The sequence below is a fragment of the Dendrobates tinctorius genome, unplaced genomic scaffold, assembly GCF_039654945.1.
Source record: "Dendrobates tinctorius isolate UK_male_01 unplaced genomic scaffold, ASM3965494v1 ptg000071l, whole genome shotgun sequence".
In the NCBI taxonomy this organism is placed as follows: Eukaryota; Metazoa; Chordata; class Amphibia; order Anura; family Dendrobatidae; genus Dendrobates; species Dendrobates tinctorius.
The window spans coordinates 25,825,802-25,853,294 of record NW_027361739.1 but is presented as its reverse complement, the minus strand read 5'-3'; the positions used below and the strand labels follow the sequence as shown (position 1 = coordinate 25,853,294).

The window sequence follows — 27,493 nt, the reverse complement described above, 5'->3', positions numbered from 1 at the left end:
TCTAAATGAACAGGATTAAGGCAGGCGCTTCCTAGTATGGGAACGTGGTGTAAGACGGCTCTTTATGTGCATGTCACACAAGAGAGGGGTGGGGTCTCTCAAACCATGCAAAAGCAAGGAAAAAAAATGGATTAAAAACACATGTGACATGCACAAATGTGAACAAGTCGGTTGGACAGTGTTCACACCACCCACTGACTGAAACACAAAAAGAAAGCACAAAATAACAAATGTGCAAAAATACCCTGCAGTAAAAAATATGACAATAATCAGCAAGCGCTGGTAAAAAGATGACAACAAATACAGGGTATTTTGTATAATGGTACATTTACCTCCTGGGTGGCGGTGATACTGGGTGCTGTCACCTGCTGGATCAGCGCGTCCGCCCCGACGCGCATTTCGGACTCCTTCTTCAAAGGGGCCCTAACACTCAGTGCATGTGCCGCCATTTAAATATCTCCCGGCCGCCGCATGTATCAGCATGTGACCGGAAGCACGTTGTCCACCTGAAAGTGACGCGCTATGTTGTCCTGACAGCGGCGATGCCAGTGGTCTTCGGCGTCACACCGTGGGCGGGGCCGGGCCCGACCCACAGTCATAGACGCCGAAGGCCAGCAGACACCGCAGCGACAGGACAACATGCGCGTGCAGGGTAGACATGTGAAAACCCTTCACAGCACACTGGCCACATTCAACACAGCGCATACATACACACAGTCAACACAAGATGTAAACCTGACCCAGAGCAACGATATTACCACGCACACAACACAAGCCACCTCAGCAGGAATTATGTTATTAATTCACTATAAGATAGATGCAGAGAACAACCAGCACTATCACACAAAGTACATTACAGAAATAGTACATATACGCAATGTGCTCACTTCACAGATGCAATAATACAATTCTACATATAATCACATATGCAGATAGCATATATAGTAATACATAATCCTAAATATGACACAAAGCAAATTTAATACATAGTCATAGTGCTTCTGAACATGCCAATCTTCTTCTTTGTGGTCCATATAACTGCCGAGCGTCGCTCCATCATAGGGTCTCAAAATACACCAACACACAGATGGCAGAAAACTACAAATAGAGAATTAAAAATATAAAAATTTTAAAAATGAAAATCCAAAGTGACAAGCATCCCTCCAACAAATGTGGGCAATTAATACCGAGATTGATAAGCCACATGGTGCATAAATGAAAAAATATTTAAAGAAACTATTGTAAGTGACAGCCATTGTTTTCCAAAAGCCGCTTGGGAGGTGTTAACTGTCCTCTTGGAGATACTTGGATGAATGTCTATTTGAGTGTGCAATAAGGAGTAATTGCTATAGTTACCCATTAACCTCTGTACTGTATTGTAACAGCCAGTGGTATAAATTATTGCTGCCAAGGGTTGTTTTATTATTATTTAGAAACCATTAATACCCATTATAAGGCATGTAAGGGGGATTAGATATATTTATATCTGCACATCAATATTTTGGGCAATAGTGATGAACACCTTATACCGCTTTTGGTGATTATATATATATATATATATATATATATGTGGCTGTTCCTGTTGGATTAGGTGCGTTTTATGTGAATCATGAGTCACAAGTGTCAGGTATTATTTCGTCGTCTTCAGTAGATAATTGGCAGTATGGATTTTATGTATTCTAATAAAAATTGTATTTTTTACGAGAATATTGGCCTTCTGATCATCCTTCTTTCTTGATGTGAGAATAATGGAGCACCGCGAAGGAGATCCCGCACTGTCCAGCCTCAGCGGATTCCACCCCTCGCTTCCAATAAGAACACAGGACACACAGCGGCATTTCTTTGAAATATTTTTTTATATCCTTCATAAAAAGCAAACTTTAGGACAATTCTTTAAACCCTACAGCAGTACAGAAAAGAATGACATTTACAATCTGTCCTCCTGCCCCAGAGCCACTGCTATACTACAAATTCAAAAAGTGATAACGAATGAGGACAACGACAGATCGATGCATGAGCGGTCATGGGAAAAAAAAAAAAAAGAGCCACATGGTCAGCGCCCCTTTAACAGTGAAAGAAGCTATTTTATTGGCCACTCCAACACTCAGCACCCCCCTGCTGCCATAACTAGGCAGATGTGCCATACAGGAGAACATGTAAACTCTACAGTGGTTGTCACCCAATTTTTACAAAAATAAACATACCGTAGCTGCTTCTTCTCAAAAACAGCGCCACACCAGTCCACAGTCCTTATGTGTGGTATTGCAGCTCAGCCCTATTTATTTTATTGGCGTCTGGCTTGAACAATTACCTTTTTCCTTTGAGGCACCGCCAATAATGACTATGCCGGTCATATTTAGAGTCGTGCTGTTATGCGATGGTTATGGTTTATGAGTGTATACAACCTTGGATAAACCCACTGTTTGTCCAGTTTCACCCATATAACAGGCGGCTTTAAGTTGGGTACATATTAGATAAAATAGGATTTGAAAGGGATATTCCACCTATATTGGTCCCTTCCGACATGTCAGTAAGACTACTCAAGCAATGATAATGATAGGAATCAGTGTCCTTAGACTTCTACTGAAAGAAGAGGCCCAAGGGCTTTTTAAAAGGGACTAAAACCCATGATATCTGGTCTGCGATGTCCATAACTCAGACGTTATTAGCCACACACTACATAGGGATGGAATATGCCTTTAAGAGAGTCTTCAAATGGGTTATCCCACCAACAACATTTATCGCCTGTCCACTAAATGTATGGGGTCCAATCATGAGAACAGGGGTCCATGTCCCTATGTGACCATAAGGCTATGTGCACATTACGGAATTGCTGCGGAAATTTCCACGGGAATTCCATTCCGTGGGAAATATGCAAGAAAACTGCATTTTAATTCCCGCGGAAAAACTAGCGATTTGCAAGCGTAATTAGCTTGCAGAACACTAGCGTTTTCCAAGTGATCTGTAGCATCACTTGGAGAACTGATTGAGAGGTTGGTCACACTCGTCAAACAGTGTTTGACGAGGGTGACCAACTTTTTACTATTGAGGCTGCCTATGCAGCATCAGTAGTAAAAAGATCTAATGTTAAAAAGAAAAAATGGTGTTTTTCTCACCTTCCGATGTCCCGCGCAGCATTCTCAATTATCGCGATGCTCCCGACAGGTCCTGTTCCCAGTGATGCATTGCGACAATGACCTTTGATGACATCGCGGTCTCGCGAGACCGCAACGTCAAAGGTCATTTCCGCAATGCATCACTGGAAACGGGACCTGCCGGAGCATCGCGGAGGCCTGGTGACGCTGCGCGGGACATCGGAAGGCGAGAATATGATGATTTTTTATTTTATTTCTATTTTTTACAGGGATATGGTACCCAGAGCCCTGAGGACAGTCTCCTCTCCTCCGGACCATGGGTACCATCCGCAAATGTTCTGCTTACCTTTCGCATGGTGTGCACAGCCACATGTGGAAAGTAAGCAGAACAATGCATTCCTGTGTGCGGAATTGCTGCGATTCCGCAAAATGAATGAGCATGCTGCATATTTTTCTGCGATGCGATTCCGCCGCGGAAAAATCCGCATTAGCACAGCATTGGGGAATCCAATAGGATTGCATGGGATGCTTATTTTTTGCGTTTTCGCGGCAAAAATCATACGTTTAAAAACGCCACGAAAATGCAAAATAAAATGCTACGTGTGAACACAGCCTTACTCCAATAATTTCTGTGGGTCTATGAAGCGAAAGTGTGCACAAATGACCACCATAGACACTGAATGGAGAAGTGGTCGGACACGCACACTAATGTTCTATTCATCTTCAGCACACGGGACCCCATTTTTGTAATCGGTGGGGGGTACCATAGGTTAAGCACCAATGAATAGACGATAAATGATTTTCATGGGTTAACCCCTTTAGCATTTGACATGTTATAGATACAATGCATATAAAACGTTGAGTCCCTCTGCACACACATGACATTACTTGTACTGCTTTAGCGTTACATCCTGTATTTAACTCAGGAGCAGCACTCCACATTCTGCTGGTAAAGTCACCATATAAATACATCACATTAAGGGTACATACCCATTTGCGAGAAAAACGGGCGAGTGGAATCCAATAAAAAAAAAAAAAAAAAAAAAAAAAAAAAAAAAAAATCGCAGCATATACTGCAATTTGCTACGTATCTCGGATGAGACTCGCCAATGTAAGTCAATGGGTGTGAGAAAAAAAAAAAAAATAGAAATGCACATCACTCACACCATGCGAGTGCTGTCCGATTTTGTACGCACCGGTGTTCTTTGAAAAGCTGGCAATTCAGGTGTGCGGTGTACAGTAAAATCACACTGACAGGTTAGAGGAGATATATATATATATATATATATATATATATATATATATTGCATAGAGAGATAGAAGAAAAGCCGGCAATGGCTATGCAGAGAAGTGAGGGCTGATATTAATAGCCTAGGAAGGGGCCATGGATACTGGCCCCCACCTGGCTAAAAAACATCAGCTCTCAGCCTCCCCAGAAAAGGGGCATCTCTAAGATGCGCCAATTCTGGCACCATAGCCTTCCTCTATTTTCCCACAGTCCAGAGGTCATCGCAGTTCAGGATGTGAGGGAGCGCAGCTTCAGTGACGTCACTGCTCCCAGCATCTCCTCATTCACCAGTGGGTTTTCAGCTGGGGCGGTCGCATCTTGGCACCGTCCTGGTTGAAATCTGTATATCCCCCAGATATGGATTACAGCGTGGGGCACAACGACGGACAGGGATGGTATATTGTTAGTTTATTATTTTACTATTCTTACTGGAGATCGAGGGCTTTGGGGAATTAGGTGAGGTCGTAAGTATGGTTTAATTTAGAATATTAAAGAGTCTTCTGTGTCTTTATTTCAAATAAAAGACTTTTTTCAGGGTGTTTGTTTTATTTACAATTTGACTATGGGATTAGTAAGAGGGGTGTCTTATTGACGCCTCTCCATTACTAACCTCGGGCTTGATGTCACCTGAAAGGTAACATCACCTGAAAGGTGATATCAACCCCCTAACTATTACCCCATATGCCACTGCTACAGGGCAGTGGGAAGTACATGACTATGTGCTAGAATTGGCGCATTTTATAGATGCACCTATTCTGGGGCAGCCGAGAGGTGATGTTTTTAGCTGGTGGGGGCAGTATCCATGGCCCCTTTCTAGGATCAGCCCGCAGCTGTCTGCATAACCATTGCTGGTTATTAATTATAGGGGGACCCCACGTCATTTTTTTCCCCCAAAATAATCTTATATTAAATACATGTCCATAATTTTGCACACACACTATACCAATTGTATTTGTCACTGAAATCTATCTACCTACCTATTCTATATGGATTTAATCCATCTGTCCTATCCTGTCAGCTTCTGCAGTGATTTTACAGAAGCCGGCAAATGTATTACCAGCTTTTCTTCTATCTCTCTATGCAATATACATATATAAGTATTCTATGTGTATATATCTATTCTAACCTGTCAGTGTGATTTTACTGTATGCGCTCACGAATTGCCGGCTTTTTGTCTAATCAATTATATTATAATATATATATATATATATATATATATATGTGTGTTTTGAAGAATATTTCCTTTGAAAACGATGTGTAAATCACAGTGAACTGCTGCATGTAAAAGCTCATTTTAAAAAAATCACATTGCATACGGATTGCAATCGCACCGCATTCAGACGTAAATCGGATGCTAGGTGTGAAAATCGCGATGTACTCACACGACACTCGTCTGTTTTTTCGGTCCAGATTACGAACCTTTTTTTTCTCACATATGAGTATGTACCCTAATTCTTTTATACTGATTCAGAGTTACAGCTTGTTTCACGCTCTAGAGCTGCACTCAGAGTTCTGCCTTTGAAGTCACAGTGTAAATACTTATCCTGCATGGATTTATAATTACATTTTGCTCCTGAGCTGCACTCACTACTGTGCTTCAGAAGTCAATGTGCAAATACATTAAATTACTTTAAAATATATTTTTCTGATATGGATTTATATCCTGTATTATACTTCAGAGCTACACTCAGTCAACAAGCTTATCATCAGACACCCTCATAACAAGTTAGCAGAACCCCTATATTTCAGGAGGAACAGCTGTATTTTCCCACAAAAGATAAGTTTTAATTTAAAACAATACTTCCCAGACTGTCCACATCAAGCTCTTTTGCAGACATTGAACAAGCAGAGGATACTTGCAAGATTTCAGCTACGTAGCCAGCAGAATTGTGAATGCAGCTTTGGAATATAAAACATGCTTTAACTAACAATCAGTGCAGGATTACTACACAGTGACTCCACTAGCAGAAGAGTGAGCGCAGCTCTGGAGTATAATACAGGATGTAACTCAGGATCAGTACAGGATAAGTAATGTAATGTATGTACACAGTGACTGCACCAACAGAATAGTGAGTGCAGCTCTGGAGTATAATACAGGATGTAACTCAGGATCTGTACAGGATAATTAATGTAATGTATGTACACAGTGACCCCACCAGCAGAATAGTGAGTGCAGCTCTGGAGTATAATACAGGATGTAACTCAGGATCTGTACAGGATAAGTAATGTATGTACACTGTGACTCCACCAGCAGAATAGTGAGTGCAGCTCTGGAGTATAATACAGGCCGTAACTCAGGATCAGTACAGGATAAGTAATGTAATGTATGCACACAGTGACTGCACAAGCAGAATAGTGAGTGCAGCTCTGGAGTATAATACAGGATGTAACTCAGGATCTGTACAGGATAAGTAATGTAATGTATGTACACTGTGACTCCACCAGCAGAATAGTGAGGGTAGCTCTGGAGTACAATACAGGCTCTCAATCAGAATCAGCACTATATAACTAAAAAATTGGGTTGATGGAGTGCGGTTCTTTCACCCACCCATTATTTATTATTTCAATATCCCATGACTGATGAGCGATCAGTATAAGAAGCACATTGAATGTATTAAATAATAATAATAATAATAATAATAATAATAATAATAAAAAAAAATCAATTAATAAAATAAAGTCTAATTTACATATATTGCTGCCTCTTCCTTTGCCGGCCTGTCCTGCTTGTCTTCTACAACCATTTAGAAAGCAAAACATACAACGTACGGACTGTACAGTTCTTAAAGCAACGCTAAATAATATACATTTAAGAGAAAAAGGATCCTGCGTCTCCAAAAGTGCTCTGTCAAAATATTCACAATTGTACCCCAGGAGTCGTCATTCAGATCAATACAGCCATTATTTGAAGATCAACGAGGAGACATGGAGTGGCCCCCTACTCTTCTGCCAATAAGCACACAAAGCGTTCTCCCATCTTATCACTCAGCAAGAGACCCCTTGTGAATAAATTTATCACCCCCATCTTCAGTCCAGTGTCAGAGCCTAGCAGCGGAGCACCATCAACTTCGTAAATGATTTTCGTTTTTCAGGTTTTTACTCAAAAATGTGTCCAGATCCTGTAGGGGGCGCCATGCCACGTTATGTGCCGGCACCACTTGCTGTATGGTGCTAGAGAGAGGGCATTAAAGGGGTTGTACTGAAAAAATAAACAAACTGATCACTTCCCCTCCCCTTGTCTATAGCTGGCTGTCCGCTGCTGCCCTGGTCCCTGTTGTTCGGCTGCAACTGTGATGTCATGTTAACAGCGCTGCAGCCAATCACTGGTAGACGGCACTAGCCACCGAGCTCAATGATCGGCTGTAGATGTAACATCACCGCTGCAGCCAATAAACTGATTAATTATTGTCACCAGGTTTACAGCTGGTTCTGTGCCACTGCTCTCCGCTGTTTGGCTGCAGCAGTGATGTCATGTTAACAGCGCTGCAGCCAATCACTGGTAGATGGCACTAGCCACCAAGCTCAATGATCGGCTGCAGAGCTGTAGATATAACATCACCGCTGCAGCCAATATACTGATTACTTATTGTCACCAGGTTTACAGCTGGCTCTGTGCCACTGCTCTCTGCTGTTTGGCTGCAGCAGTGATGTCACGTCGACATCGCTGCAGCCAATCGATGAGCTTAGCGGCTCCACTCGTGTAAGCGGCACGAGCTCAATGATTGGATGCAGATGTGACATCACCGCTGCAGCTCAATAAACGAGAGCGCAGCTCTGTTCCTGGGGAGGGCAAGTAACGCTCGGTTTGTATTTTTTTATAACTATATCACTGTATGCAAGAAAGTTTTCTTTAAAGAGGACAACCCCTTTAATTGTTAATTCTTCTAAGACTGAAGATTTTATACTATATATACACATGGAAATATATATTCCGTGATTAGGCATTGCTCCTCCACATGACATGGGTAGCCAACTGTGAGGACCCCAGTACCAGCACCCTATATTTCCGCATACTAGACCATTATTAGGTTTTGTCAGACCCAAACCTTGATGGCTCCTGTTGATCATCAGGATGCCCACCATTCAGCATAATGAAGACATGCAACACTGAATCAACTGAAGCAGTTGTAGCACCTCTGTATGGCTGTGGCTGGTACTGCCGCTTAGTCCCCTGCCCTTGAAAGGGGCACAGCCACTGTGCCAACTTCTCTTCATTGGGATCCAGATTATCAGACCCTCACTGATTATGACAAGCCATTATTTTTATTGTTGGAAAACCATGAAGGTTTAGGTCTGAGAAAACAGAATATTAATCGAGGATGCTAAGATACATGGAGGTCAGACGAATACCTGTACATTTTTAAAGGGAGTGTGTCATTAGAAAGTGACCTATTGTTTAAATCAGGTCTTGTTTTTTTAATTCTTGGCAATATTTTTTTCACATCCCAGTCTTTTTACGACTGACTTCTTGTTGTTCCAGGGAATTCACATGTACATTAGCAGCAATGAACAGACTCTAATCCTATCTTTTGTGTTAAATCATCTAATGAGCGTGTGCAAAGCTTATTATGACGGGAGGGGGAGAAGGGTCAGCTATGACATCATCTATTGTGATTGATGGATCGTGTGTATCATCTGGGTATAGCGGTGTTATATGTCATTGTAATTCTGTCTCTGATGATAATGAGCCTACTGAAAACTCCCCTGAAAAGGACAGGAAGAATGAGCCTAAAATATCCCAAGTGGCCAATAGGGAAATCACTTTTTTCTTTATATAAAGATTGTGATGTGTACTGTCTATACAAAACCTGATATAAAAAGTAGGTCCTTTTCTGGTGACACATTCCCTTTGGTTCTTCTTAAAGCATGCTGATGCAGAGGGTGGTCACAAAACTTGGGTTCTTGCTTGGCGTCTTATCCTCTTCTTGGAGAAAGCCATGGTAGATCCATCTTCCATCTTGGAATCAGTAATGGTGGCAAGGAGCCGAGTCAGGTATTATACAAAGTTCTCCCAACCACAGAGCAGGGGACAATTGTCACAACATTTACTTATTGCTGGTAGTTTCCATATTGACCCTGTTGGGAAAGAAATATAGGCACAAGGGTTAGTATCTTGTGGCTAGAAAGAAAGCTGGCCAATCAAGGTTTCGGTAAGGCCGGACTTCAAGGCTGAGCAGGAATTAGCTGTAATAAGTGGGGCTCGTGCTAATAAAAAGTACCATGAAAATCAGTGAGTGAGTGGAAAACATTGGACTGCTCTTGGATGACATCCGAGTGCAGTCCGATTTTCACGAACTGGCAGACTGGAGAAGATGGAGAATTTTTTTTTTTTTTAAATTTATTTTTTACCCATCATCCAAGAAAAATCAGGTCACACCATGACCAAAGTCTGATCTGAGTGTGACTAGCATAATTGGCCTAATTCTCTTGAATGAGAGAAAGTACGGTGGTGTGATCCTTGCCTATGTCTCAGCAAAAGTACCAAGATGGCAGTGACGAGGCCTTCGCCAAGAAATAAACCATTGGTGCCCTGTGATTGCGTCACAGGAAGCCGATGGAATTTGGTATGCCTGGGGAGGGTACAATCTAATTGACGTAACCAATAGGGCTAAGCCCTTCTAAACGACCCCTCTCTAACAGGTCATTAAAACATATCTTTTAATTAATTAAAAATCCAAAATATTAAAATTTAATTATATTTGCCCTAATCCCTGAATTTTATATTTCACTGAATAGAAGTCACTTATCTCTTTACATTAGGATAGCACCCTGCAGTACCTTCAATGTATAATGCACAATTCACGCTTATGTCCCATCCCCTGATGATGCTGTTCTATCGGCGAAACATGTTTGCGGGACATGTGTTGCATTTTTGAGTTGGTATTCCGGGGTGGTATTAATTTATCAATAAAAGTTTTGGTGACTTGTTAGTGAGGCTGGGCCCTATTGGTTTTGTAAAGTGGTATGCGAGAACATCAGTAAACGATGCAATCGGTGCTCAGCTCTGACTGCTAGGCTATGTGCACACGTGCAGAAATGCTGCGGAAATTTCCACAACCTTTTTGCACTCCAGCCGCGGGTAAAACGCATGCGAATTCGCATGCGTTTTTCCCGTGGAAAACAAGCGTTTTGCAAGCGTTTTTCACTTGCGCAATGCTTGCGCATTCCAAGCGATGCTAATGTTATATGTTAATAAAAATAAATAAATTAATTAAAAAAAAAAAGTTATTCTCACCTTCCGACGGCCCCCCCGATCTTCTCTGCGGTGCTCCCGGCATCTTCCGGTTCCAGTAATGCTTTGCGTGAAGGACCTGAGATGACATCATGCTCACGAGAGCGCGACGTCATCGCGGTCACTCGCGCAAAGCATTACTGGGACCGGAAGTTGCCAGCAGCGTGGTGAGAGGCGGGAAGGACTTCAGGGACCGTCGAGGGTGATTATATCTCTATTTTTTATTCTATTTTTTACAGGATTATGGTACCCAGGGCCTGGAGGACAGTCTCCTCTCCTCCAGACCCTGGGTACCATCCGCACATGATCCGCTTCTTTGCACATGGTGGGCATAGCCACATGCGGAAAGGAAGCGGATCAATGCATTCTGCAAAAAGAATGGGCATGCTGCAGATTTTTCCGCTATGCGATTCCGCAGCGGAAAACTGCGCAGCATTAGCACAGCATTGCAGAATCCCATAGGATTGCATGGGATGAGTTTTCTTTGCGCTTTCGCGGCGATTCCGCAGCGGAAATACGCTGGAAAAACACACAAAAAAACGCAACGTGTGCACACAGCCTAAGAAGCTGGCTATGCAATATACCGGGTGTGGAGAGAGCCCAAATGTCACTCTGAAGAGAAAAGTCACTTCCCCCCCCCCAATTTTCAAGTAAAATGTTGATGCGAACAGTAATTTGTAGGTTTCATGTATTCGGCTTTTTAGGCCGTTGTATTGGGCAGTTGTGCCCTGAGGTAATTTTTTTTCTAATCAGGGATTGAGAAACACTGATGTGGGGGATTAAAACAACTTCAACATTCATCATTTTGACAGATTTCTAGAAAACACTTTTTTTTTTTACATTAAAGTCCCTACAAAAGTCCTCGAATATGGAGGGAAAAAGATGTTAGCTGGGATACAAAATGGAGATTCGGCAAGTAGGGAATGTGTGGAGTGGTTGATCGGCATGTGTATACTACCTGCTCGTAGCCATAGGGCCTCTGTTGCTGGGCGGACGCCGCGGTCTGTGGTGCCCGGTAGCTGGAGTACGGTTGGCTCTGGCCTTGCTGGAAAGTGGAATACTGGGAGGACGAGCCCTGTGCTGGGACTAAAATCAGGAACAAGACTTATTCTCACCATTTTGCGGTGCTGGGAGTTATAGTTTGGCAATAAACTGGTTTCAGAAGGAATTGCCATAGTCTGCCTCACTTACCATATCCCTGCTGTTGCTGGCCGGGATAGTTCTGCTGATTGGAGTACTGCTGTTGCTGGGAGTACGCCTGTTGCTGGCCGGTTCCCTGCTGATATCCGCTCTGCTGCTGGGTGTACTGGGCATTTCCTGCTAAATAATGATTAAACTAATGGGCGGCTGGTAATCACAACGGTGCTGGGTTTAGTGGCCTTAGGGCTCATACTCACATGCGAGAAACTCGGACGAGTCTCGCACGTCAATACCCGGCACTCGGATCGGAGTGGGCGGCTCCATGTATTTCTATGCAGCTGAACGCTCCAATCTGAGTGCCGGCGGCAGTGCCGGGTATTGACGTGCGAGACTCGTCCGAGTTGCAATTCCACATTTTTTTTTTCTTTTATACCATGTTCACTAAATGCTAAAACTGAGCTGCCATTATGATTCTCCAGGTCATTAGGAGTTCATAGACACCAAACATGTCTAGGTTCTTTTTTATTTAAATGGTGAAAAAAAAATTTTTTGTTTAAAAAAAAAAAAAAAAAAAAAAAGTGTCATTTTCCGATACCTGTAGCGTCTCCATTTTTCGTGATCTCAGGTTGGGTGAGGGCTTATGTTTTGAGTGCCGAGCTGACGTTTTTAAGATACGATCTTTAGATCGCCCTTTATTGCATTTTAACGCAATGTTGTGGAGACAAAAAAAAAAAAAAAAAAAAAAGTAATTCTGGTGGTTTGACTTTTTTTTCTCGCTACGCTGTTTAAGGCTAGTTTCACATTAGCGTTTTTTTTTGCGCAGCGCATCGTGAGCATAAAAAACGCAAACAAAAACGCAAAACAAACACGCTTTTTTTAGCGTCATGCGTACGCTGATGCGTCAAAACGCAGCGTTGCTTGCGTTTTACATGCGTTTGCGTTTATGCGCATGCGTTTTTAGGTGTGACATTTTTCCATTGTCTAGACCACATTCCAGACTTGTTTACCTCAATAACGCATGCGCAAAAAAAACGCAAGCGTGCGCAAGACCATGCGTTCCCATAGAAATCAATGTGTTGTTTTTGCGCATTACGTGCGCAAGCGTGTGCATGCGTTTTTCTGACGAGACAATGCAGACCAAAAAATGCAACATGTTGCGTCTGGCGCGCAAGACAAAAAAAAACATGCGCACGAAAACGCAAGTGTGCGCAAGACCATGCGCACTTCATGTTAAACATAGGTGCGCAGTGCGTATGCGCACGATGCGCTGCGCACAAAAGCGCTAATGTGAAACCAGCCTAAGCGATCAGGTTAATCTTTTTTTTTATTGATTGATCAGGCGATTATGAATACAGTGATACCAAATATGTGTATGTTAGTTATCTTTTTTTTTATGTTTGGATCAAAACAGCTGACATGTGTCGGAAAAGATGTGGGCTCAGCACCGAAGCCCACATCAAAGGGAGGGTGTCCGACATGGGTGTATTATTACGCCCAAGGTCAGAAAGGAGTTAAGCAAAGCAGTTTTTTTTTTTAATACTTTCTGATAGTTGGCAGTTTGCACAGAATAAAAAAAGCACAGTGGGCTTGAGACTTCTATAAATCCATCCACTTTGCTGACGATGCAAAAATACACGGCATCAAAAACTCATTGTGGGAACGTAGCCTTAAATGGGAATGTGTCCTCAGAAAATGACTTATTGTTGAAATTAGATTTTTGTGTAACGTGTATTTTTGTAAAAGGTGTTGGCAATGCTTTGCTTCCTATCAGATCATTATCAAAAGAAAAAAATATATAATAATCTTGCACATTTTTTCACTGGCCACTGGGGCTTTTAGATTGCAATAACTGGCAACACCTTTATACACAGCTTATAACATAATAGGTGTAGTCATAGCTCCCCTCCTGCTCCCTCACAATAACCTTTGCACACGCCCATTAGATGCTACAATGCAATAAATAGGGTCAAAGTTTGTTCATTGTGGCTAATGTGCATGTGCATTTTACTGAAACAGGAAAACGCTAAAATTCCTCCTAGTAACCAGTATGAAAATTTAATGTTTTCTACTTTTTATTTCTAATCTAGACTAGTTTTAAAAAGATTAAAAAAACAACAAATCTTGATTTAAGCAAAAGGCCATTTTCTAACATCACTTTTTTCCTGACCTCCTTCATAGTAGTGCTGCGACGAGTCATCGAACGTCCTGTCGTAGCTCTGTTCCCCATACGAGGCCTGTTGGTACGAATAGTCGCTATGTCCTAGATTAGAGAACAGCAGTGAAAAAGTGAATGGCGCCATTATGGCATTAAAAAGAAGCCAACATGTAAACCTGGAGACCATGTTATTAAAGGATAAGATTTCTATAAGATGTTGTAGCAGGATTGAGTTTGTAATAAAGGTTGTCCAGAACTACAAAAGAAGCCGTGCCCACCTGGTCATGGGTCATGTCTGGTACCACAGCTTTGCGACATAGAAATGAATGCAGGTGTAATACTATACGCCGCCTACAAACAGGTGGGGCACTCTTTTGGGAATCGAGATGCTTTGTCGTAATAATGTACAACCCCTTTAAGTGTTAATCAACCAATCAGATCCATTTACACTACATCATCATGAAAATACTGCGTGTGAGCCCTGCTAGCTACATTAGAATAAACGCCTGGTACCATAAAGTAATAGCGCCTGACAGCTGCACGGTAAATGGAACAGAAAGGCAAAACCATGGACCTCCCCAAATGTAATCATCATGTACTGCCAGACCTGGCACCTACCGTCTGTGTAATACTGCTGGCTCATAGACTCCGAGGAGCTCTGACTGTGCGCGTACTGCTCGCTGTAGTACTCCTCCTGACCCAGATACTGCTGCGCAGAACCTACATGACGAAACGAAAGCCACTTACATGCATTTTTTTTTTTTTTTTTTTTTTTTTTTTTACAGGAAATAAGAGAAATCCCCTAATAAAGTAAAGTGCAAAATTTCATAACTTTCCAAACTGGACAAAATGATAAAAAAAAAAAAAAAAAAAAAAAAAAAAAAAAAGGTTTAGTCACATTATAGCCTAGATTAAAGACAATGATTTGCCTATGCCCCCTAGTGGAAATATTTGGAATGACGTGGACAATGTACCATGTGCCTTATTTCAGCTCACCTTGCTGAGTTGATCTGTATGGTCCCAGGGGTCTTTGACCCATCATACTGCTTCCTTGGTTACTTTGGCTCATAATGGAGATTGACGATTGTCCCTGGTAATGCTGACCCCCTCCCTGTGCCGTGGTGTAATGAGAGCTGGCAGCTTGCTGATGCATCATGGAAACTGGAATACACAATAGCAAATCAAGAACAGACAAGAACGCTTAGGGTCAGTAGCATCTCTCCAACGAAAGGACGCCATACACACTACATGGCTTTCGAACAAAAGATGGCTTGGCCAACTGTTCAGGTGGCAGCCATATTGGCCAGCTCTTCCATACACAGGAGCCGGTGTCCACCTATCTATCAATCTTAATTGGAGAGGACAATCAGTAAGGGTCCCGTTACACTAAATGACGCACCAGTGATCCCGACAACAATACGACCTGGTCAGGATGGCTGGTGCGTCGCTACATGATCGCTGGTGAGCTGCCAAACAGGCAGATCTCACCAGCGATCAGGACCAGCGAGGACGCTGGTATCCAAGGTAAATATCAGGTAACTAAGGGTGCGTGTCGCTTAGTTACCCGCTGTTTATCCTGGATATCAGCATGCTCACGCTGGAAGCTGGTATCCAGTGTAAACAGTGGGTAACTAATCGCGCACGGCACTTAGTTACCCGCTGTTTACCTTGGATACCAGCTCCCAGCATCTGCTTACAGCGCTGGGAGCTCGCTGATCATTGGTCTCCCGCTGCCACACACAGCGATGCGTGCTGGCCAGCGGGAGACCAACGATCATAAATCGGCCCAGGACATTCCTGCATGATCAGCGATACCCGGCAGGGGGGCCGGTCACTAATGCGTGCCACACACAGCAAGATCGCTGATGCGTCACAAAATCGGTGACGCATCAGCGATCTCGCTTAGTGTGAAGTACCCCTAAGCTGGTAGGTGGAAATATGGATGAGTTATAATAAGTACAGCGTCTCTTATGATTTATTGAGTAAGGGACCACCTTCATACCACCCATACCTCGTGTAAGGGTATATACCACATGGGTTGTCCAGATGGGACGATGTGTCTTGACTATGAATCCATTATGCCACTCACCTGGGTTGGTGGGCATGTTTATATTGGCCCGTGACACATAGTTGCCAATGCTGCTTTGATTCTGCAATGGCATATTCTGGGAGCTGGGCACAGTATGACTATAGCCAGGGGCTGTGCCATGGGAGCTGACTGCCATGCTCATACTAGTCGTAGGCATGGTGGTTTGACCAGACTGCTGCATGGCTACATGGTTGGGGCCTATTCCAAAAAAAAAAAACAAAAAAAAAAAACGAACAGTATAAGTTTTAAAAAAGTCACTAAGTAGAAAAGAGTAAAGGATATAAAGTAAACAGAAAATGAAATACTTTAATATACATAATACAAGAATTACAGCGCTCAGCCAAAACATTAAAACCTAATCTTGTGTAGGATCAGGTTCCCTTTGTGTTGCTAAAATAGCAGGACCCCTTGAGGACTGAAGTCTAGAGTGACCCCCGCAGGTGTCCTGTGGCATTTTGCACAGATCATTCCTGGAAGTTGTGAGGTGCAACCTTCTTGGATCGGACTTGTTTCCCAGCACAAGATGCTCAACTGGACCGAGATCCAGGGAATTTAGAGCCAAGTCATCAACCTGACCTTTTTGTCATGTTCCTCAGAAAAGTCCTGCAGAGAAGCCCAGCCATTGGGGGAAAAAAAAAAATGGAACATCTACATGAATGCCAGGAGCCAATGTTGACTAGTAGACGCTTGCCCTGAGCATCACATCGCTCGCTGGTCTCCTTGTAGATAAGTGAGGAGGACCCACTGGCCATCCAGAGGGTGCAAAAGAAAATGTAATTCATCCGACCAGGCCGCCTTCTTCCATTACTCACGTGCCCACTGTAGGTGATTTTGGCTGTATGGCCATTGACCGCTCTATATCTCCATGTTTTGTGTGACCAGACACCTTCCTATCACCCCAGCAGGACCTTCTTCAGTGAAGTGGTTAAAGGGAATCTGTCACCCCTTTTTTGAGATATCATATAATGATATCATTCAATTGTGTGTCACATAAGGATACTCTTAGTACTTTTGCTTCCCCCTGACCCCGCACCTTTCATGTATAAATACCATTTTTTATATCGGTTCAGATGTATGTAAACCGCCACGGTCCGGTCAGCTGGGCGGGGCTTATTCAACTGCCCCCCCCCTCCCTGTCTTGCTCTACACAAGAAGAAATGCGTAGAGCAAGACAGGGAGGAGCAGGTGAATAAGCCCCGCCCAGCGGACCGGACCGTGACAGTTTACATACATCTGAAAAAGGTATTTATGCATGAAAGGTGCGGGGTCAGGGGGAAGCAAAAGTACTAAGAGAATCCTTATGTGACACACAATTGAATGATCTCATTATATGATATCTCAAAAAAGGGGTGACAGATTCCCTTTAAGAGTAGCTCTCCTGTAGGATCGGACCAACTAGTCTTCACTCCTCACATGCATCAGTAATCACTGGATGCCAATTACCCTGCTGGCAGTTTACGGGTTGTTGGTACCATTTTGGTAGGTACTAACCCCAGCATTCCGGGTACAGAACACAATTTCTGCCGTTTTGGAGAAGTTTGGACCCAGTGAGCAGCGTGAATTTATATATAATAAAACACACATCCTTTATATGTGAAAAATACATGATGGCAGTCATTCAATGCAAGGTACAGGAATGTCCTCAGGACCTTCACCAACCATCGGTCAGACATGGTCTCACACACACACAATTGTAAAGCATCAGAGACAGGTCTCACCGTTACTGATCTGACTCTGTATGAGGGAGGAGGGCGGCAGGCTGGCACCCAGGGCATCACTCAGATTGCCCTGGGAATGAAGGCTCTGGCTGGGGACATTTTGGCTCATCCCTCCTGGGACTAGATTCATGCTCTGTGTTGGTGGCTGCAAAAGAAAAAGAAAAAAACCCAAAAAAAAACAACTGAAGTCATTTCATAGTCAAATGCTACAGGCAGAAAAGAGGGGGCACAAACACAAATTGTTTGGATCAGGTTGATATAGGATACTTGCTAACTAACCACTAGGACCTACAACTTAGCTACTAACATTTGCATCCCTATTTGCAGAACCCTTTCAAGCCTCACCCTCGATCTGACCAGGAACACTCTAAAAATATCGCAAAAACAACAATTTTAAAAGTGAATTTGTCAGCAGACTTTCACCAAAGAAAAGTCCAATGATACCTTTTACATGGCCAGTCCATTCCTCAGTTGCTGAGAAATCAGTGTTTGAATTGATATGCAAATGAGGCTGAAGGGCTTTGGTAGATCTGAAGCCTCTACCACTGCAGGTCTATTTTCCTGCCCAGCGCCACCGCCTCCTGCTTGTCTGACAGCCTCGAAGCTATGGGACTTCTTGCAAAAGAGCCGTCAGTCAAGCAGCAGGAGGAAAAGGAGGAGGTGCCGGCGCTGGCTAGGGAATAGAGCTGGAGTGACAGAGGTTCCAAATCTACCATAACTCTTCAGTTTGATTTTCATATCAATCCAAATGCTGATTTCTCAGTAAGAGGGGATGTTTTGTCTGTTAGGCTTAATTAAAAAAGGTGCGCCAAATTCATTATGACGTGCAGGCCTCTTAATTTGGCACATCTTCTAACTGGAATGCGGCCTCGTCATAAATGTTACTCCATCCAGGAGCTAGCGTAATGTACGCCACTTTTATGGAGCAGATTAGAATTCATTTGATAGGTGAGCTTTGTGAAGCCAGCTCTGCTTTTGTAGAACTGGCATGAAAATGGCAAAAGTCCCAAATCTTGTATCACTTCTTGGAGTATTAGGACTCATTGATGAGTTGGGAGCAAAGCATATTAGCAAGAGGCAAAACTTTTCATGAAACAATTTCATTTTAATTTGTACAGTGCTAGAAAAGCCGTCTTAGGATCAGACACCTGCACATCATACCGCAGACCATTCGCAACAGTGAAATGCAAAAAGCTACATTCAAGGATTAGGCAAGAAGAGTTCTAAAATTTATTAAGAAAACGGAACTCGAGATACTGAACACTTATGGCCAATCCCATCAATAAACTGGCCTCTAGGGGGGACAATGCACTGATCACAAAAGGGAAGGCTCAACACTCCAGTAACAAGGATAGCCGTACTCACCGCAGGGAGCAGAGATTGCATATTCTGGTTGGAGTCGGCTATAGTTGCCAGATACACAAGATTTCTGTGAAGGATCTGCTGATATCTACAAGAAATAGCCAACAAGATTACATGCAGCACTATACATAACACTAGAGGGATGCAATCCAACATGGAACCCTGCAGAAAACATTTTATCAAAGGAAAGCAGCAACTTTACTGTAGGAAAAGCTTGCTGTAAACTATGCAAGAAATCTGCACCACTCCAGACCTGGTGCAGATTTGTCTTTCTGGTGCACATATAGCCAGAGATGCATTATTCAGAGGTGGCCTAGGGTCATCGTGTCCAACCCCCTGCTCAATGCAGGATTCACTAAACCATCCCGGACAGATGTCTGTCCAGCCTCTGTTTGAAGAGCTACATTGGAGGAGAACTCACCAACCCCCCCCCCCAACCCCCCCTGTAGCAGCCTGTTCCACACATTGATCATCCTCTCTGCCAAAAAGTGTTTTCTACTATCTAATCTGTATCTTCACCTAATCATTCTACACTGTGACATCCCTTCAGATATTTGTAGACAGCTTTTAACCCCTTATCCACCCAGAGGTATTTTCGGTTTTCGTTCCCCTTCTTCCCAGAGCAATTACTTTTTTATTTTTTGGTCAGTATATGTCCATATAAGGGCTTGTTTTTTGCGGGACGAGTTGTACTTTTGAACGACATCATTGGTTTTACCATGTCGTGTACAGGAAAATGAGAAAAAAAAATTCCCACATTTGTTTTTTGTTTGGCTTTTTTGCTAGGTTCACTAAATACTAAAACTGACCTGCCATTATGATTCTCCAGGTCATTACGAGTTCATAGACACCAAACATGTCTAGGTTCTTTTTTTATCTAAGAGGGGAAAAAAAATTCCAAACTTTTTTTTTTTTTTTTAACAAAGTGTGCGCAATTTTCCACTACCCGTAGTGTCTCCATTTTTCGTGATCTTGGGTTGGGTGAGGGCTTATTCATTGCGTGCCGAGCTGACATTTTTAATGATACTAATTTGGTGCAGATACGATCTTTGATCGCCCGTTATTGCATTTTAATGCAATGCTGTGGCGACCAAAAAAAAACGTAATTCTGGCGTTTTGACTTTTTTTCTCGTTACGCCATTTAGCGATTAGGTTAATTTTTTTTTATATTGATAGATCGGACGATCCTGAACGCGGCGATACCAAATATGTACCAGAGATTGAAAGCGGCATTTAACTAGTTAACAGCCTCTGATGGATCGCGATTCCACCTGCGGCTGTTAGAGGCACATGTCAGCTTTTCAAAACAACTGATATGTGCAGGAAAAGATGTGGGATCAGCGCCGGAGCCCACATCAAATGGAGGGATTCCCACATTGGCATACTATTAGGCTGTGTACCCACGTAAGTGTTTTTTTAAGCATTTTTCCCGGTAAAAACGCTTCAAAATCGTATACAAGAAGCATCCCATTCTTTTTAATGAATTCCACAATTTTTGTGCACATGATGCGTTTTTTACTGCGAAAAAAAAACGCATCACGGAAAAAAACGCAGCATGTTCATTAATTTTGCAGAACAATCCGCATTTTTAACTATATTCTATAAGCAGGAGGATACTCCTGTAAAAAATGCAAAAAAAAAAAAAAACGCACAAAAATCGTGCAAAAAAAAAAAAAAAAATGCGCATTTTTCCTGGGAAGAAGTCCATGTGGGTACATAGCCTTACACCCGATGGCAGAAAGGGGTTAAGTCTCCTCTTAGCCTTCTTTTTTGCAAGCTAAATATTCCCAGATCCTTTAACCATTCCTCGTAGGACATACTTTGCAGGCTGCTCACCATCCTGGTAGCTCTTCTCTGAACTTTCTCCAGTTTTTTAATGTCTTTTCTAGAATGTGGTGCCCAGAACCAGACACAGCATACCAGATGAGGACTGACCAAGGAGGAGTAGAGTAAATCATTAATCTTCTATTTCAACATACTCTTACATCACAAGATAAGGAATATCTACATTATGCAATCAGTTGCATAATAGTGACAACCTTGTGCCTCCAGGACTGTGACAGTATCAGTGCTTCATAGTGCTGAGAGCTAGAGTGCCCCTATAATGATAGCCACACCACTCCAGTATCAGTGACAGATCCTCATGACAATGAGAGGCATAAGAGGCTCAAGGCAGTGACAGCGGGAGTGCCCCTGTAACAGTGACAGCCACACTGCCCCTCCAAGTTAGAGCCTCTCGACTCACTTTATAATGTTTAGTGTTTTTTTTTTTTTTTTATAAATCAGTAATACACGTGAAAATAAGAAACTCTAATACATCTTATCAGAGAAATCCACTTCTTTCTCATTCTGGACGGATCTTTCATTTTCACAATGCTGTCCTCAGCGAATACAAAACAATTTCTAATACTGAAATAGGAGATGACAGTTGGTACTCATAAAGTTCTATGGAGAACTGTAACTGTTGATTCAGGAGAACTTGCAGCAGGATGTCTGTGTCGGCCTCTAGCTCATCTCCCTCCATAGAATTTTAAGACCACCAACTGTCATCTCCCATCTTCACTGATGACAGATTTAACCCATGCACTTCTCTGAATATACATTACAAAATTGATAAATTTTCACGTGTACTATCGATTTATGAAAATAATAATTAAAAAGGAAAATTTTCTCTTTAAGTTTCAGTGACAACGCCATACAAATAATATCACAAAACCCCTGTGCCATCTGTCTTCTCTGCTAGATTTTCAGGAGACGTCAGGAACTACAGAAAATCCAAACTTGGAAGTAGTTTTCATCCGTTTTATTACGGATTTGGTTCCTTTACGAGCACCGTCTGTACTCACTGTGTGCACTCGGCCGTCTTCCCCTTGCTCTGATAGTCCATTATACATTGGATCAGGTGGTGGTTCTCATCCAGCATCTAAGAAAAAGTCACAAAACCGTGGTTTGTAATTGTTCTGCATCAACTAGACAAATAGATTTGTGCAATTCTTATCCTCGTATTGCAGGAAGCAATCTGGTCCATGGACGGACATAGCACTGGTGAAACCAGTGAAGCCACACAGGGGCCCAAGAGGTAAGGGGGCCCATATCCGCCTGTAAAACTGGTACCAGTGTGCATAATGAGGAGTTGACGGATTGCAAATGGCCCACATACTGCTCTTGCACAGGGGCAATTTTCTGCCTGTGTCCACCAGTGATCTCTGTCCCCCGGTCAAAAATGACCAGCTTTTGCACTTATTTTATTCCCGCTGCTCCCCTGAGTACTCAGGTTTTTTTTGTGTCCAAAATACGCCATATGGGTACAGAGAGCAGCAAACAGATGCGTCCCATAGAATCCTGTGAGATACACCCCTATGGTAAAATACAAAAAAAAAAATAAAAAATTGAGCACTAAATAAAAAGCCCCATATCTCTGGAGTGATCCTGAGGGTTCCCCATCAAGGACAGGAAACCAACTGATGCGGAGGAGCCGCCCTTTTTATCTTGAAGGTTTTCTGTCCTTGAAGGGCGGATCCCCTCTCTCGTGGTGCTGTCATGAGTGACTGAAAAAAAAAATAAATATCTATCTATCTATATATATACACACACACACGCACGAAAAGAGCGGCAGGAAACAAAATAAGGGTAAAAAGTGCCCCCTTTTGATCTGATGACAGGCATTCACGGCCTAATTCTACTGTATGTGACCGCGCTGGCTGAGGCGGTGACTGATTGCTCCACGCTCTAATGTCAGTACATCTTTAGAGTGAACAGATGATTCATGGCTGACAGCCTGGTTACTAAGGTACACTGCCTAACAACCACAGTATTTCACGTGGGGGTAGTTGGGCAGTCAGTCCCCAGTGACTATTATACAGGGCTTCCACTGAAGGCCACCAGGCACATTAACTGGTCACATACATTACCAAAATGTCACTGGGGTCTGCAGACAATCTAATAGGTATCGGAGAAGGTTAACCCCTGACCTCTGGGCTGTCCCCTGCACAATACATTTGTATAATGTTTGAGCAGCCACAGAGGAGAGCAGTACCAAAAGCCCCAATCTATGTCTCCTACCACCATATTAACATACACATGTGTGACCTAGAGGTACTCTGGATTAAAAGATGTCATTTTCTTAGGTACTGGATTTTTTGGCTTTGTGTGGTCTGAGTATGCCATACAGCATGTGCACTGTATGACAATGTACACGAGTATGGCACACAGTGTGTGCGCTGTATGACAATGTACACGAGTATGGCACACAGTGTGTGCGCTGTATGACAATGTACACGAGTATGGCACACAGTGTGTGCGCTGTATGACAATGTACACGTGTATGGCACACAGCATGTGCGCTGTATGACAATGTACACGTGTATGGCACACAGCATGTGCACTGTATGACAATGTACACGAGTATGGCACACAGCATGTGCGCCGTATGACAATGTACACGTGTATGGCACACAGCATGTGCGCAGTATGACAATGTACACGTGTATGGCACACAGCATGTGCGCAGTATGACAATGTACACGTGTATGGCACACAGCATGTGTACTGTATGACAATGTACACGTGTATGGCACACAGTGTGGGCGCCGTATGACAATGTACACGTGTATGGCACACAGCATGTGCGCAGTATGACAATGTACACGTGTATGGCACACAGCATGTGCAGTGTATGACAATGTACACGTGTATGGCACACTGTATGGGCGCAGTATGACAATGTACACGTGTATGGCACACAGGATGTGCGCAGTATGACAATGTACCCGTGTATGGCACACAGGATGTGCGCAGTATGACAGTGTACACGTGTATGGCACACAGTGTGGGCGCCGTATGACAATGTACACGTGTATGGCACACAGCGTGAGCGCTGTATGACAATGTACACGTGTATGGCACACAGCGTGAGCGCCGTATGACAATGTACACGTGTATGGCACACAGTGTGGGCGCCGTATGACAATGTACACGTGTATGGCACACAGCATGTGCACTGTATGACAATGTACACGTGTATGGCACACAGCATGTGCACTGTATGACAATGTACACGTGTATGGCACACAGCGTGAGCGCCGTATGACAATGTACACGTGTATGGCACACAGCGTGGGCGCCGTATGACAATGTACACGTGTGTGGCACACAGTGTGGGCGCCGTATGACAATGTACACGTGTATGGCACACAGTGTGGGCGCCGTATGACAATGTATACATGTATGGCACTCAGGTGTAGGTAAAGTATGGCAATGAACAGAATTCTGCCTATAAGTAGACACAGTATGTATAAAGTCGCAAATGAAGAAAATCCAGTTCCACGACTCGCGAGTGCTTTCCTCAATAAAACATTCACGGTTTGCGGAGCTGGATTTTCTTCACTGGCATTGTCTTACGCCTTGAGGCGGTGTTCCTGCGCTCTGAACACCTTCATGATGCGGATACGGTGGACTTCCCTCATGTATAAAGTACGGCACTTTTTGGTGTTACCTGTGTCACTATTGCCGTTAAGTAAAAATCGGGCACATGCGCATATTGCAGAACAGTGATATAAGTTGTCCCATCTGACATCAGCTCAGTGGAGACTGGAAGCGACAACTCAGTAGGGACGATATGAGACACATCGTGCAGATCAATCAGAGGTAAAGGGGCCGGACGGTAAGGGTCTCAGGAAGCGCCAAGGGTAGTCCAGGCATGTTCCTTGGACCGCTAAGTGCTAATGTGCAGGAGAACTAGAAAATTACTTTAATAAGACGTGTCAGGCTGGCGAGGTAACACAATCACATATCCTCTTCATCCTGGTGGCAGCAGTGTAGAATGGAAAACCTGATGACAAGTTCTCTTTAAGGGTGAGTGCACACAGTGCAAATTCACCTGCGGATATTTCTGCGCAGATTTGCAGGTAAAATCGCAGGTAAAGTGACCTGCAGTTTTCCTGTGGATCTGCCTGCGGTTTTCCCCTGCGGATTGACACCTGGACAAAGGAACAGGTGTCAAACCGCTGCGGAATCCGCAGAAAGAATTGACTTGCTGCGGATTTAAAACCGCGGAAAAATCCGCAGCATGTGCACTGTGGTTTTGAAAACCCATTGAATAACATTATACTGTACACTGCTTGCGGATCCGCAGCAAAATCCGCAGCATGTGCACATACCCCAAGACCGGATATGGATCTTTTCATTCAGTTTTCTGCACATTGGGGAAATCACCTTGCCCGAGCTCAGGCATTTACAGTTATACTTTAAAGTGACATGGACCACGGGAACCTGTATTTATGATTTTTTTCTTCTTTTTTTTAAACTATAGATAACGACATAAAAAAAAAATCACTGAAAAACATGAATTAAATAAGAGGTAATTTTCAGGCAATAACCTATTTAACCATTACTGTGGTATGTATGACAACCATTACTCTGGGTGACATGAATTTACCTGTCATCACTCACATCATTACTGGAGAGACTGAAGGGAACCTTGATCGTTCCATAATGTACCCATATAGTGCCCAGTCAGTATCTATGTAGAGATGTAAAGTCTCAAAATACTGTCCACCAGGCCTCAGAAAGCGCTACTCTTTGACCACATAAATAAGACACAAAGTGACACACTAGCCACATAATACCTTATTTATTTTTTAAGGGACTGTTTTTTTTTTTTTAGGAACTAACCAATATAGTGTATGAAAAGAATTTGGGCATGTCTTTCCCCTGAGGAGTGTCGAGCTTGCAGTTATTATTTTGGTATTGTGAAATTGTCACTATTCTTACTGGCACCCCACTGTCGTACATGATATATATTCAGCAATAGCCAACTGATCAATACTAACGGAGCAAACAATTACCACTGAACGGTGGTTACAGATATTGCAAAGGGCAGGTCAGCTTCACACGAATGAATGAATGAAAAAAAATCTAAATTTTTTTTTATTTTTTATTTTTTCAAAGTTTCATCCAGAACAGTAGAAGAATGCTTTTTCTCACTCGTCACCCCCATACAATCCGGTTTTGTTTTTGCAGCTATTATTTACAGGACCATTTACAGAATTACAAAGTATCCATATAAATCAGACACCGATCCAATGTTTTTTCTTGCGCCCATACACTTGAATGGGCAAGCCTCATACAGTTTTTGGATGAAAATTGTGCGGGTTTTGAATTTTCTTATCAGTCAGTGAAAAAAAAAAAAAAAAATTGTTCATCTACACTGGTCCAATGAACAGCATCGGTCCGAGTGCTACCCAATTTCTTTTACGTATAGCACTAGGATTGAAGGTACGGTCCTCAGCTGGTCTGGGATCAGCGGCAGGCGATCTCTCTTATCAATGTGCTATTCTATACCAAGCCGCCCTGGAACTACATCTCCCAGCGTATCCCTGCATGCTTGGAAGTGGAGTTCTAAGCAGGAGAGGCACATGTTGCACATTACCGGTCTGCCCAAAAATCACATAGGAAAGGCACTGTGGAATTAATGGCACTATATAAGAAATCATAATACATAATAGATTTTTGTGCAGCAGTAAATACAATATACTGGTAAAAAAATAATAAAATCCCCAAATTATTCCCAGATCTGATCTCTATATCTAATCAGGCCATTTGTGCAGAACTGATGCAGACACTTTCTCCTCTCCAATCTATACAGCACATGGATCAGATGGATGCACAGCAGCTAGAGGGGACTGTGAGGAGGTGAGAGACAATGGTGATTTATGGGCTCTCCTTCACACCCCTCCTCCCTAATCCACAGATCAGGCACTCAGGGATGCATCATGGAGGCAAATGACAGAGGACAGCAGATTAGCACCTCCTGCACAGCTCCAAATTCCCCTGCAGTATGGATGCATTACCTACAGAATATATATAGATACTGATTGCACCTGTCAGCCAGATTTTGGCATCCATGCATCCTCACACTCTGCATGACACATGAGGAATTCACCTCCCTCCTCCCCTTAGAATAAACCTGGTGCCATCAGACACCCTGGCAGATCCTTTACCTTCTGGATAGTTTGCTGGGTGACCTCTCCTTTCCCTCTGGGTCTGGCAGAAGCAAAGGCCACAGACATGGTCCCCCCTGCGCCCCTGGCTCTGCCTGATCCTTGCTGACAGCAGTGTAATTTATTACAGATATTCTTAATATCTGCACCCTATTACTAGCCAGAGGATTCTTATTCTATGCAGCAGACAGGGGGAAACTATCCCCAATAGAATCAGCTGAGTTCCATTTTATAAAATATTTATATTCATTTCTTGCTCTATTATATAGATTTATATATAGGAAGAATAAAAAAAAATATTTGCAGTATTAGTCTACATAGGAACTAGGTATGGGGAAAATTCAATTAAGACACCCCCTGGGAAAAAATGGTACATTCCACAAGCCGTGTTTCCTGTCTAAAGCACCGGGTAGC

At 43.0% G+C, this 27,493-nt stretch overlaps 1 protein-coding gene across 3 annotated transcripts; it reads right to left on the bottom strand.

The window, feature by feature from the left end:
- Positions 1–963: 963 nt before the first annotated feature.
- On the bottom strand, positions 964–27,233 carry SS18L1 (SS18L1 subunit of BAF chromatin remodeling complex). 3 transcript variants are annotated; one of them, XR_012233582.1, is made up of 12 exons: positions 27,080–27,233; positions 21,926–22,002; positions 19,083–19,167; positions 17,718–17,862; positions 16,000–16,197; positions 14,907–15,071; positions 14,529–14,630; positions 13,923–14,015; positions 11,807–11,935; positions 11,574–11,701; positions 9,192–9,459; positions 964–1,098 (listed from the first exon to the last, which is right to left on the bottom strand). XR_012233582.1 is itself a non-coding variant. In XM_073582512.1 (11 exons), exons 1-11 carry the CDS (start codon positions 27,146–27,148, stop codon positions 9,433–9,435), a joined length of 1,218 nt encoding a protein of 405 aa, XP_073438613.1. In that variant the 5' UTR covers positions 27,149–27,233; the 3' UTR covers positions 1,838–9,432. The 3 variants fall into 3 exon arrangements, 2 of the variants coding, with proteins under 2 accessions (XP_073438613.1, XP_073438614.1); XM_073582512.1 differs by lacking the exon at positions 964–1,098 and having other exon boundaries at positions 1,838–9,459; XM_073582513.1 differs by lacking the exon at positions 964–1,098 and having other exon boundaries at positions 1,838–9,459; positions 11,807–11,932.
- Between the last annotated feature and the right edge of the window lie 260 nt (positions 27,234–27,493).